General features: G+C 38.7%; 1 protein-coding gene across 1 annotated transcript; it reads left to right on the top strand.

Annotated features, from left to right (window-relative positions):
• The first annotated feature begins 652 nt into the window (after nt 1-652).
• Nucleotides 653-5967, top strand: adprhl1 (ADP-ribosylhydrolase like 1). The gene is made up of 7 exons (XM_038283731.1): nt 653-1157; nt 2806-2970; nt 3047-3172; nt 4397-4537; nt 4634-4761; nt 4853-4985; nt 5172-5967. The coding sequence occupies exons 1-7, from the start codon at nt 944-946 to the stop codon at nt 5339-5341; spliced, it is 1077 nt and encodes a 358-aa protein (XP_038139659.1). The 5' UTR covers nt 653-943; the 3' UTR covers nt 5342-5967.
• The last annotated feature ends 8892 nt before the right edge of the window (nt 5968-14859 follow it).

Raw genomic sequence — 14859 nt, forward strand, 5'->3', positions numbered from 1 at the left:
GATCTGCACGATGCAAGTCATGCTGTGTTCAGGAAACATTGAGTGACCTTCTTATGCTGTATGCAAAAAAAATTTTCCATTGCAGCTCTAAAAGGAGAACAGGTGTCTGTTTAGGTCAAAGTTAGAAATGATGCAAATTACGCAAACAGGGAAGGTAAGGTAAAAAAAAAAAGCCCTATCTAACTGAACCAGCTGCTCCAACAGAGGGATGTCCAACATAATACCAGTTGTCTCTTATCAGTTTGCATTCTCGCTGCGTGTCGTCATCAGCTCTTCTGGTTAAGCTTTATCTTTAGAATGTCAAATCAGAAAAATATTTAACTTTATAAAACTTTATAAATTAGCAATGTGATCCCAGCAGCCCCTGAAAGAGTTTTTTTTTTTTTTAAATAAAAGTAGTTTATTAAAAGAAGGGGATCCTCTCTTTGGGCAGGTGAAACATTGATAAGCTCCAGTGCCAGCTGCTGGACGTGTTTACACTCAAGGCCAGCAGCACATTAGCATCCCTTCCACTCTGTGTCCATCCCTGATTACTGCTCCACAGCCTGTCGTCCAGCTTTTAAGCTTCTGGACCACAGGGATTCCCTTTTTAGGAGATGCCTGAACACAGCTTAGCTCACCACTGCCCAACACAAAGAAGCTGCGGCTGATAACAGGTTGCTTTAATGTTGGCATGTGTGTGGTGAGGGTGGGCTGGTTCAGCCTTGCTACTTAAATTTAGTTTGGTTTAAAAAAATAAAGAGCTCTGAAGGTGGGAAGCAGAGCTGTGGTGTTTCAGAGATGGAGAAAATGGTTGGAGGAGTTTGAAAAAGTTCAAATCGTTTTTGTTTTTTATTCTGGTCTGCTCTCCGCTCCATGACTTCTACTGGGAAGTACTATAAGAGCTGCAATAAGATTCATCCAGGAGGGTATTTCTGTCTGAACAAGAGAAAACTCCAGCAACATGGAGAAGTTTAAAGCTGCCATGGTTCTCGGTGCAGTTGGTGATGCTTTGGGTTACAAAAAGGGTCGCTGGGAGAGCTGCACATCAGGCAAGAAGATCCAAGAGGAGCTGGCCTCTCTGGGGGGACTGGAGTCCCTTACGTTGGACCCTGAGAACTGGCCCCTGAGTGATGCAGTGCTGATGCACATGACTACAGCTGAAGCACTCATAACAGGTAGGTTAGAGATGAACTTCAATAGAAATAATTTGTTTTTGTTTGTATAACTACTGAGGAAACTTAGGAATTAAGTTCAAATACCTTTATGCCACTGCAATACCTTTTCCCATTGTGTCTTTCATGTACAGTCCTTTAAATTACATTTAAAATAAGCTTACATTGCCTTACTAAAATGAACATCTTAATTTGCTGAACATTTATATACATCTTTACATGAAACCAAGACTTTGTCTTTTTTCTAAAGATATGCTTAATTGATAACTGCAAAATTGTCTCTATTTTGTAAGTCGCTTCGGGTAAAAGAGTCTGCTAAATGCATAAACATAACATCTTGATTAGAATAATATAAATGCATAGAGGCGAGTAGAGGACTCTAAAAATTTACTCAAGTAGGAGGAGAAGTACATCATATTTTCACTCAAGTCAAAAGTTATCAGCCAATAAATTCTTCAAGGGTGAAAAAGTGATTGGGGTAAAAAGGCAACTCTTTTACTTAGTAACTTCCATAACATCTGATTTAATGTTTTAAACATGATGCAAATTTACAATAAATATAGTTATCTGCAATTGATATTTAAAAAAAGAGATAAAAACATAACATTCAATAATTAACCAAAAATTTCAGGTGAAAGAAACACAAGATATTTTTTGATAAAAAATCTCTAATGTCATTATTGATAGTATGTTAAGTATGCAGGTGAGAATATGGTAAGTTCTTCCCTGTAACATGAAGTAGTACACTGTTTGCTTTATTTCCACTCGAACTCCAGATGACATAGCAGATTCAGCAAACAGAAAATAACATTTAAAGAAAGAAGCTGGATTACAAAACAGAAGTCTCACTTAGACATTAACTGTAGGTGTTTGTCTCTCTAACAAGCTGGTTACTCATGATTGGTAGAGCACCCAAAATTTCCTAAATCCGCCCCTGTATATAAAGACACTTCCCTGCAGCCTGTTACCGAAAGGAGAGCTCAAAACGTCCAAAATAGACTTCTATTGAAAAGCCGACCTGTGAACAATGGAGGTTCAGTGGCCTCTGGTATCATGTTTGGCTGCAAATCCACTCTATAGGTAGTGACAGTGCTTCTAAGAAAAAATAGTGATGACATCTTTTGAGATTAGGAAGCCCTATTTAGCAACGATCCAACATGGAGAGACACCAGCTGGCAGGAACAGGATGGAGAATGCACTTTTATGTCAGACTTTCAAAGTTCAGATACTGAAACATATTTTTCTAAGTCTACACTAAATAAAATGTTAAAATGTATTAAGATACAGCTAATAAATACATGTCAGGCTTTAAGCAGATACGTATTATAGACTGATGGGTAACATGGAAGCATTAGAAATGATGCAACTCAAACTACTTAACCACATAAGTGAAAGTTTTTAATTGAGAACTTGTAGACTCTATGTCTCTACAGAATTACTCCCATGCAGTGTTTACCAATAAAATGTTCAAGGACAAGTCAAAGTTTGCTGATGTTACATTGTTGTTTTTTTTCACCACAGGCATTCAGGTCCTAATCTGTGTTGTGGCAGAGAGCAGCTAAACTTAGCTCATCGCAGCACCACTTATCTTGCTCTGCATGCCAGTCATGAATGTCACAACCACTGTATGTGTGTCTATGTGTGTGTCCAGATTACTGGTGTCTGGAGGACCTGTACAGGGAAGCGGTGCGTCTCTATGTGGAAGCCATGGTCTCTCTCCAGGGACGAGCTCCTGATCCTGCAACCGTAGAGCCCTGCGTTCACCTTAAACCTCATAACTTCCTGCTCGCTTGGCATACTCCTTTCAATGAAAAGGGTAGATTAGGCTTAAGGAAGCATTTTTATTTCATATACCAAAAAGCAATATAGTAAAAATGTGCATCGGTGTCCAGGGTCTGGGTTTGGAGCAGCAGCCAAAGCCATGTGTGTCGGAATGAGATACTGGCAGCCTGAGAGACTGGATAACTTGGTGGAGGTCAGCATTGAGATTGGAAGAATGACCCATAACCATCCAACAGGTGATACGATGACCTCTTATAAAACTAGAAACCCAGTAATGACATGCTATTCATTGTGTTTGATATGTCTTCTTTTAGCTCAGAGTTCAGTTGCTCTAAAAGGCTCATGCTGATGAAGATTCTCAGTCATCCAGGTCATAGTCATGCCATCCATCCATCCATCCATTTTCCGTCACATTTATCCCAAGCGGGGTGGCAAGGGGTGCTGGTGCCTATCTCCAGCTGGCAAGAGGCAGGGTACACCGTGCACAGTTTACCAGTCCATCGCAGGGATAGTCATTCCAAAAAAGTAAAAAAATAATCCACTGGACTTTGTTTTCCAAGTTTAAAGAAATTTCGCTTCCCATCTAGGAAGCTTTTTTCAATAAAAAATGTCAGAACTAGCAATGAGTTCCAGGCTTTATAGGGTAGCCCAAAAACAAACCCTTGTCTTGGCTTAGAAAACATGCAAATTGAACCGGAACCCCTGCCTGATGATGAGGATTATGATAGCGGCACGGAATCGACTCTATCGCTGCGTTGTATGTTTTTGAAGGCTGAAACCTAGGTCCACCCCCTCTGTTTAAGGCTCATAAAAAACATAAAAATGTCAGCATTGTCAATATAGTATAGAGATTTAGTCAATTAACCACATGTATTGACACAAACTTTGGTACAAACACCTGTTTTCAGCCGTCTTTTCTTATAATGCTTTGCAGGACAGGATCAAACTTCTTGGTCATACAGGGCCCCATGTCTTAGATAGTTCCCTACATGAACCTACATAAAACAAATGGAATATTTGTTCTTTTATGCACTCTTCTCAGCCTGACTGGTTTTCTGTGCATTCATCCTTTGTACTTTTGTCACAGCTCCAGTTGTTAAAACCTTTCTAATTATAGTTCTTACTGTAGATATGGACATGACAAAAGTTATTTTTGTGTTACCATATTCTGACATAAAACAACCAATATGCGCCTGGCTTTTGTGGCAGTCAGTGTTCAGTTTTATATCCTATTTTGACCAGCATATTAGGAAAATGGGCTTCTGGGTCACTTTATATGTCATGAATTACTAATTAAAGGTTTCTAGACACTATAGAACATAAAGAATGAAGAACAAAATGTCTGCATGGGGTATATTAATGGAGATATTTTACTATTTCTATGTACTCTTTATCATTAAATTAAACACATCAACCGTTTGAATTGCTAAAATCACTTATGGTGTCTTTCTTGCTCTCAGGCTTCCTTGGCTCCCTAACAACAGCATTATTTGCATCCTTTGCAATCCAGGGGAAACCTCTTGTGACTTGGGGCCGTGAGCTCATGAAGGTCATCCCCCGTGCAGAGGAGTTCTGCAAGAAAACAATACGTCATATGGCAGGTTGGACTAAAGTTCACTTTACATCATTTGAACAATAAATCCTTGAAATTCAGCATCCAGATGAGTTATCACTGTGTGTCCTATATTTGTCTACAGAATATCAGGAAAATTGGTTTTATTTTGAAGCTAAATGGCAGTTTTACCTTGAAGAGCGAGAGATTGATAAGGATGGAAACAACAAACCATCATTTCCTGATGCTTATGATGCAGAAGAGACAGATAAAGCAAGTCCCTTGGTGCTTTTTTTTATAATTCAAAATCCAGATTAAACCCACTAAAATACAAGAGCATTTTTTTTTTTTTTTTTTTAAACAGATGTATAAGCGTTGGAGCTCAGAGGGTCGAGCAGGGCGCAGAGGTCATGATGCTCCCATGATCGCTTATGATGCACTTCTGGCTGCAGGAGGCGACTGGGCAGAGCTGTGTAAACGAGCCATGTTTCATGGAGGTGAGAAATTTGTTATCGCTTGTATATTATAAAGTGGTCTCTTATAATATTGCTTCTGACTTCCTGAGAGTTTTTATGGATTATTTAGACTTTAGCTTCATTTTATGATACTTTATGCACTGTATTGTAAAGGAGAAACTGCTGACACCATAAGTAGAGTATAACTGTGCTTAAATGTTGTTTTAGGTGAGAGTGAAGCCACAGGTCTAATCGCAGGCTGCCTCTATGGCCTCATGTATGGCATAAACCAGGTTCCTCTGAACCTCTACCGGGATTTGGATAAAAGAGAACACCTAGAGGAGCTGGGAGAGGCACTCTATAAGGCAGCATCTGCAGAGAAATGCACAGAGAAGTAATCCTCATCTTCACTGAGTTGAACCTACTGCTATCAGAGAAACTGAACGTGACGCCTCCCTGTTGGCCTGACACAACCCTCCCTCAGTCCCTGAGTACTATTACTGGACGTTCTGTCCTCTTTTCCCCTCTCACTCCTTTTCCCATTTTGATTTTTCTTTCTGGGTACTATCCACACATCTGTCATGATTTTTTTTATTAAAAGGTCAAATTTTGTCTCACTAAAAAAGAATAACTGAGAAATATCATAAGGGAGGAACTGAAATGACATTCTTCTTGAAATATCTCACACATGATTCATGTGTAGTTTACCTAAATCTGGATATTTTGCTTTCTGCTTAAACTGTTTTACTTGCAAGTGACAGAGCTGTGGGGAAAGAAAAAAGCTCCTGCTTTTTTAACTTACAGTAACTTGGGGAAAGTAAAGGAGATCTTTACTTTCTCTGGGTGTTGCCCTTTTTTCTAAAGCTAACTGTTATTAATATGAAATTTAGAGAACATGCAATCAAGTCTAATTGCCTTACAGTTTGAGTAATCCTGCTTCAGCAGCTAGCTTCTGCTTAACTCCTTTCTTCTTCGAATGATAAAAAATAATTTATACTATTTCCTCACAAATAAACCTTAGAGCTCTATACAGGTGCTGGTCATAAAATTAGAATATCATGAAAAAGTAGATTGATTTCAGTAATTCCATTTAAAAAGTGAAACTTGTATATTATATTCATACATTACATACAAACTCATATATTTCAGATGTTTATTTTGTTTAATTTTGATGATTACAAATGACAACAAATGAAAATCTCAAATTCATCATATCAGAAAATTAGAATATTACTGAAGACCAATAAAAACAAAGGATTTATAGAAATGTTGGCCAACTGAAAAGTATGAACATGAAAAGTATGAGCATGTACAGGACTCAGTATTTAGTTGGGCCTCCTTTGGCCTGTATTACTGCAGCAATGCGGCGTGGCATGGAGTCGATCAGTCTGTGGCACTGCTCAGGTGTTATGATAGCCCAGGTTGCTCTAATAGTGGCTTTTAGCTCTTCTGAATTGTTGGGTCTGGTGTATTGCATCTTCTTCTTCACAATACCCCATAGATTTTCTATGGGGTTAAGGTCAGGAGAGTTTGCTGGCCAATTAAGAACAGGGATACCATGGTCCTTCAACCAGGTACTGGTAGCTTTGGCACTGTGTGCAGGTGCCAAGTCCTGTTGGAAAATGAAATCTGCATCTCCAAAAAGTTGGTCAGCTGCAGGAAGCATGAAGTGCTCTAAAACTTCCTGGTATGTGGCTGCGTTGACCCTGGACCTCAGAAAACACAATGGACCAACACCAGCAGATGACATGGCACCCCAAACCATCACTGACTGTGGAAACTTTACACTGGACTTCAAGCAACGTGGATGAAGTGCCTCTCTTCTTTTCCTCCAGACTCTGGGACCTTGATTTCCAAAGGAAATGCAAAATTTACTTTCATCAGAGAACATGACTTTGGACCACTCACCAGCAGTCCAGTCCTGTTTCTCTTTAGCCCAGGCAAGACGCTTCTGACGCTGTCTGTGGTTCAAGAGTGGCTTGACACAAGGAATGCGACAGCAGAAACCCATGTCTTTCATACGTCTGTGTGTGGTGGTTCTTGAAGCACTCACTCCAGCTGCAGTCCACTCTTTGTGAATCTCCCCCACATTTTTGAAGGGGTTTTGTTTCACAATCCTCTCCAGGGTGCGGTTATCTCTCTTGCTTGTACACTTTTTTCGACCACATCTTTTCCTTCCCTTCGCCTCTCTATTAATGTGCTTGGACACTGAGCTCTGTGAACAGCCAGCCTCTTTAGCGATGACCTTTTGTGTCTTGCCCTCCTTGTGCAAGGTGTCGATGGTCGTCTTTTGGACAACTGTCAAGTCAGCAGTCTTCCCCATGATTGTGTAGCCTATAGAACTAGACTGAAAGACCATTTAAAGGCTTTTGCAGGTGGTTTGAGTTAATTAGCTGATTAGAGTGTGGCACCAGGGGCCATCAATTTTGAACCTTTTCACAATATTCTAATTTTCTGATATGATGAATTTGAGATTTTCATTTGTTGTCATTTGTAATCATCAAAATTAAACAAAATAAACATCTGAAATATATGAGTTTGTATGTAATGTATGAATATAATATACAAGTTTCCCTTTTTAAATGGAATTACTGAAATCAATCTACTTTTTCATGATATTCTAATTTTATGACCAGCACCTGTATTTTGAATGGATGTGTTAAAAATGTATAAAACTGCTGTGATTGTCGAAGTGTGAAAGTGTCTCATTATGGTGTGAAGTCACACAGATTTGGGGTAAAATAAAAATGTATATATTTAAAAAGAAATTATGCATCAAGGTACAATATTTTTTTGGGAATGATAACCTAATATACCAGGGTAGTCCAGTGCTGACACAATATCTAAAATCAAGGCATGTTTTTTATTCTACCATTCATACCGTACACTGCAATAACAATGCAGAAATAATTAAAAACTTCTTAAAGTAAGTGTATTTACCCTTAATTTAAGTAGGTAAATAAGAGGATATATCAATGGAGTGAATATTTTTACTCCTAAAATAAAATAATAATTAGATAATATGCACATGAAATAAGACAATCTAATTGTTTTTTTATTATTTTACCTATAAATTCTCTTGTTCCATTGGCAAAGTCTCTAACTTACCTCCTAAATTCAAGAAAAATGCATTTGTTTTAAGAAAATAACTTATTGATATTTCAGTTTTTTTACAGTGTACCTATTTGTTTCACACAAACTCAGGAGAAAAACCTTAAAATAACAAAAGCATAATGCTCTGAAAAGCATCTGAAAACACATTCAAATACAAACTGAATCTTAAATCTCACACCATAATCACTCAACAGTGGTTTGAGAAATAGTTAATTAGTTAAACTCTTGAACCAAAAGCTGCAGTATGCATTTATGTTTCAGTCTAGATCCGTTTCTGCACATTTCAGGCTTCTGCATGGAGTTGTTGCACATATGAGGAGCATAGAAGCTAAATCTTGGCTCCTCCTGTTGATCCCTGGTCCTTGAATCTCTGAAGTGATTTATACCTGACCATGCAACTGAGAAATATATTTAGATCTTCGACCAATTAATACTTGTTCAAATGGTGACCAATTTCATTATTCGTTGCAACTTAAAACGGAAAAACAATCATTTCTGCTGTTAATAAAAATCCTAGCACACATTTTTTATTGTTGTTAGTTTAGCATAGTTTTGTTTTTGATACATGGACTAAACCAAAAATTTAATATACACAGACACATGCTAATTAAGATTGCATTTCTTTCTGTTATGCTCTAAATAGAGTCCAAGATATAAAAAAAACTGGTCGGTGGAACTTTTATAAGTCTACATTTATTTTTCTTGTAAGCTTGAAAAATTCAGCCAGCTGACCTGCAAAGTGCAGCAACGTTTAGGGGAGGAGAGAGCAAGTGAGCTGCTACATCTCATCCAGACAGAGAAGACTCCGGTCACTTCGACTTTTACCCTGCTATCTTATTTAAAGGACTTTAGACTGCAGGGATAGAGTGACAGAAGATAGTGGCAGTGCTAAAAGCATAATCTTTTCAAACCTTTTGTTTACCTTGATAACCTATGCCTACTCAAAACAGGCTATACTGAATGACTGTCCTATTGTCTTCACATTATTTTTCAAGCATCCATTTTTATTTTAATGCTGAGTTCTTTGTCCTGATTTGCAGCTCCATACTACAGTTCAACGAAATGTAGTATGGAACATTTCATTAGCTTCAAATGTGACTTAAAACTAAAATTCTTGCTTTTGCTGCAGTAATAAAATCACTAATCAAACAGCGGGAGGGAGAGGGAGGATTTTTTCACTTGCAGATTGAAGTGAAAAAAGTAGATGAAGTCGGGAAACCTCTCTTTTGGAGTATTACAGATAAATAAAAACTCCATATTTTGCTTTATAGATTAATTCCCAAGTTGTTGTTAAGGATGTTGCTGTCAGTTTCAAGACGTCTTGCATCTCCTCTATTCTCTGTAGACCAGATTGTCGGAAAGCCGGAATCAACCCCGATGTTGGTGCGTTAAGGAGGCTAGTTAGAGACCCCAAATGCCGACCAGTCCTCCGAGGGATCTTTGAGAGTCTCCTGAATTATCTACTACAGGATCTGCTTGAGAGGACAAACAATCACACAAGGATGGAAATGCAAGAATCCGGCACTGTGTCCCAAATCCACGCAAGAAACACAGATAAACTGGATCTGCAGAGGGGGAAAAAGGCTCCAAAAGGCCTCCAAGTGGTCCAGCTATCAGAGAAAAGAGCAGCTGATCCCAAGACTTCTAAAAATTGCAAAGCTGATCAAAGAGGAGACTTACCATCACGGCACCTTACCACATTCCTACTCCTCCAATCTAAGTTCTTGAGGTCTTCCCCCAAACCCTATAACACCAACCAGAGAGAGGTAGGAACTCTGTCTTTTACCAGAGGAAGACCAGGTCGAGACAACCCTAATAATGACAGAAAACATAGCACTGACATTAGAGACAAAGGCTTAAAAAGATGTGGTAGTGTTAAAGAAATGGTGGCCAAGTTTGCCATGGCTGAGCAGAAACAACAGGGAGTGAAAACCCTGAAGAAAGAGCACCTCAAACCAAGACACATTGGAAGAGGGATCCTCCTAAACTCATTAATGACCAAATTTGAAAACATCGCTACTGTTTGTACGAAAAGTGACTTTGCTTTATCTCATGAGAAGCCTGGTGTAGGAGACAGGGTTGCACCTAAAGTAAAAGAAGAAGCTGTCATTAAAAGAAAGAAACAACAGGTGTCTGACCCAGTGTTCAACAAACAGAGCCAATGGAAAAGAAATGAATGTAAATATACTGCGGATGACTCAACAAGTAATCAAATTAGAAGTGAAGAACCTGAAAGTCCAGATCCTGGGGCAGACATTTTAGCTGAAGGGAATTCAAACACAGAAGATGAGAGTCACATGAAAGCAGAGAACTTGGATCAAGAAGTTTGCTATTCATTACAACTAATGAAGGGTCAAGCTCACAATGTTGATGTGGAGGATAAAGGCCTTCAACAAGTCGGACGAATTCCTTTTACAGTCAACAAAGCTGAATTTCTTAAAAAAAGGGTCATGTTTGCAGATTTGAAGACAATCTCCTTAATGTCTGTGACTGAGTGGTCATTCCCACAACCCTGCAAAGTTCTTATTCAGGAGGAAATCCCTGTAAAGTGGCAAATAGTCACAATAATAACCTGCTCCCCTGCCTGGTCCACATGTGTGGATTCCTCTCCTCCACAATTGCTAAAGAAAATGGAATCTGAGATTTTAGAAAGTCAAACACAGGACAGGATGTCAAGGGAGACCACAGGGAATCTGTTGGACAACCTTAACTGTTTATCCGGAGTATCAGCTGAAGGGGAATCCAGACAAATGGAGGCCAGCGCCACACCAAAAAGTGAGACGTATTCTTTGGAATATTCAAATGAGGACATAAATCTCCAAACACCAGATCCTATTCAAGGAGGGTTCTCCAAGTGTATCATCCCATCCATTCACAGATCTAAAAATAGAGCAGATCAGATTGATTCAACCCCACAACCAGAAACAGTAACTAATCTTACCAAAAACCAGAGATTACATTCATCTTTGAATCATCAAGGAAATGATGTGTCACGCTCAACAGAAGGTATCAAAGACAAGGAGTCATGCAGTCCTCATTCCATTAGTCACTCAGAGGTAACAATAAGGACACCACATGGTGAAGCTGAAGCAAAACACTCACCGGTCAATGAAGAGAGATATGATGATGGAAATCTGCCAGAAAAGAATAACACTGGAAAGCCAGGAAACTTTAGCCATTTGGACGAGGATCCATTTGCAGACGGTGAGGGTTCTGTGGTAGATCAGACTCAGCCTCAAAGACAAAATGCAAAACAAAAACCAAAGTACAAAACTATTAACTATGCAGATCCTACAGTGAAACAAACATATAAACCGAAAATAATACGATTCACGGATACCTTTACTTTCTAGTTTTAGCCATATGAGTAAAGAATGTGTTGAAGTTGGATAAATGCTGTTGTTTTGGAACAAACTTTCTCAGGCACTGAAATCTCTGGAATTTAGAAGAGCTGTGAACATTAAAAATACTAAAAGTGAATAAATAAAAGAAAGCTACCTCAAACTTCCCAGTTGTATTCTGAGTACATAACAGAATGAAGTGTCCGGCAGGAAACACATGTTTAATTGTATGGTCTAACATTGCACATTTTATGATAGTATTATCCAGCCCCAAGTTATAATGCTTTAAAAGTAAAACAACTCCCTCCTATTGCTACCTAAATGCCACAGTGTATCAGATATCTAATGTAAGGCTGTTTACTAAGAATAAAGTATATTTGCTAATTTTCTGTGTGAAGGAAGTTACATAAACATGTCTATTAGAAACCTTTAAGCCGTGCCTAAATTGGAACAAAGTGAGACTTGTTCTCAGCAGATAAACACTCACACCACATAGCTAAACATGTCCGGAGCTGAATGTTCAGGAGCTCTACTCCATAATTAAACACCTGCAGGCAGGATCACACCACTGAAGATACCATATACTTTATTGACCCCAACAGGAAATTAACTATTTACAAACTATCATTAAACAGATTTCTTGTGTATCAACTTATTCTTGTATTCTAAAATCTGTGTTAGATTTTTTTTTTCTTTTCTTATCAGGTAGATTTGTAAGGCTGGACTTTGTGGCTGGAAATTTCTATTTAATTTCCTTAAATATATTGATTTATGAGATCTGATTTTGCATTTACTTTGTAAGGCCACACAGTGTCAGAGAGGAGTTGCTGAATTGCTATTAAGGATTGTTTGGAACAGCAACTAATAATAATAATAGTTCCCATAACAGGCCACATTCTTTCTCCTCAAGGTTTATTCAACATATGAACTGTTTCCTAAAGTGTCTTTAAATTGTTTTGGTTAACTCTGAGGGGAAAAACTTCACAGCTCCTTTAATAAAATGCTGACTGAGTGAATTACCATCAAATTCCTTTATTTACCCGAATTGCATAGTTGAAAACCTTTTTCCTACAACAAATTTTAACAAATTGAGAAAATGTAAAATATAGAAGATCAACACCAAAAATCAGTCCATCCATCCATATTTCTAGGGTTTTGGTGGGGCTGGTGCCTTTCCAGCAGTATATAGGTGAGAGGAGGGGTACAGCCTGGACAGGTCGCCAGTCTGTCGCAGGGCAATACAGAGACACACACACACACACCCAAGCATATACACGCACACACACACACACACACACACACACACCTAAGGAGATTTAAGACAAATTAACAGTCATGTTTTCCAACTGTGGGAGGAAGCCGGAGTACCGGAAAGAACCAATGCGTGCACAGGGAGAACATGCAAAATCCATGCAGAGGGTCTTCCGGGAATCTAACCCGGAACCTTCATGCTGCAAGGCAGCAGTGCTACCCACTGTTTCACCGTGCAGCCCCAACAAAAAGCCATGCATTATATGTAAAAAAAAAAAAAAAATAACAAAAAAATAAAAAGAATGTTTTATTGAACCAACTTTTAGTTCAGTGATCCAGTTTTCTCTTGAAAAATCCCACTTCCTTGATTGGCATTTTTGTAGCCTGATTGCATCTTTTGTACCTGGATCTCTTCATGTAATCTCTCAGATTTCATGTCAACTTTTATTTTGGAGTCTGTCTCATCACACTACTTTCCTTTCCTTTTGATTGCTCGATTGACTTTATCTTACTTTATTTGCACTTTGAAACTTAGAATTAGTGTTGCACCGATGCCATTTTTTGGCCCCGATACCGATACCCGATACCTGGCTGTGCAGTATTGGCCGATACCGATACCATACCGATATCATCTGTTTAAAATGTATGTGTGTGTGTGTGTATGAGGAACTGCATACTGCCATCATGGCTTTGTCAAGCTGCTACCTACCTTTGTGAAGCAGAAAAAAAGACTAATACAAAGTGAATCCAGTAGAACTTTTTATTGCCTACCAGGAATGGGTGACAATAGCTGAATAAACTTATGGCTCTCAAAATGGTATCGGTGCCCTATTTGTTGGTACTCACCGATACCAATACCACCATTTTAGGGCAGTATCGGGGCTTCGCCCGATGCTGGTATCGGTATCGGTGCAACACTACTTAGAATCCTTCCAAACAATAAAACACACTTCTCTATCTTCAGCTCAAGGTTTATGGTTAAAAAAAATATATTTTATTTAGAATGTTCATGATCTCATTCAGCTTAACCTAAATGTCCGTTCAATCTGAAGAAAAGGAACCCCAGAAAATGATACTGCACAACTGTGTTTCACTGATCATGGCTTTTGACAATTCACAGTTTTTGACAAATGGTTTGTGCCAAACCTATATTTTGAAATTATTGCAAAAGCTAGCTTCCTTAGACCTTAATGGATTCTTCCACTAGGTTAGGGAAATGTTTAGCCAGGCCTGAATGTTTACTTTGAAGAAAGAGAGATTATATTTGGAGCATAACCAGTGTGAAACCATACAGGTGCTGGTCATAAAATTAGAATATCATGAAAAAGTAGATTGATTTCAGTAATTCCATTTAAAAAGTGAAACTTGTATATTATATTCATACATTACATACAAACTCATATATTTCAGATGTTTATTTTGTTTAATTTTGATGATTACAAATGACAACAAATGAAAATCTCAAATTCATCATATCAGAAAATTAGAATATTACTGAAGACCAATAAAAACAAAGGATTTATAGAAATGTTGGCCAACTGAAAAGTATGAACATGAAAAGTATGAGCATGTACAGGACTCAGTATTTAGTTGGGCCTCCTTTGGCCTGTATTACTGCAGCAATGCGGCGTGGCATGGAGTCGATCAGTCTGTGGCACTGCTCAGGTGTTATGATAGCCCAGGTTGCTCTAATAGTGGCTTTTAGCTCTTCTGAATTGTTGGGTCTGGTGTATTGCATCTTCTTCTTCACAATACCCCATAGATTTTCTATGGGGTTAAGGTCAGGAGAGTTTGCTGGCCAATTAAGAACAGGGATACCATGGTCCTTCAACCAGGTACTGGTAGCTTTGGCACTGTGTGCAGGTGCCAAGTCCTGTTGGAAAATGAAATCTGCATCTCCAAAAAGTTGGTCAGCTGCAGGAAGCATGAAGTGCTCTAAAACTTCCTGGTATGTGGCTGCGTTGACCCTGGACCTCAGAAAACACAATGGACCAACACCAGCAGATGACATGGCACCCCAAACCATCACTGACTGTGGAAACTTTACACTGGACTTCAAGCAACGTGGATGAAGTGCCTCTCTTCTTTTCCTCCAGACTCTGGGACCTTGATTTCCAAAGGAAATGCAAAATTTACTTTCATCAGAGAACATGACTTTGGACCACTCACCAGCAGTCCAGTCCTGTTTCTCTTTAGCCCAGGCAAGACGC

Source organism: Cyprinodon tularosa, unplaced genomic scaffold, assembly GCF_016077235.1.
Source record: "Cyprinodon tularosa strain WSP-4 unplaced genomic scaffold, ASM1607723v1 ctg197, whole genome shotgun sequence".
Taxonomy (NCBI): domain Eukaryota; kingdom Metazoa; phylum Chordata; class Actinopteri; order Cyprinodontiformes; family Cyprinodontidae; genus Cyprinodon; species Cyprinodon tularosa.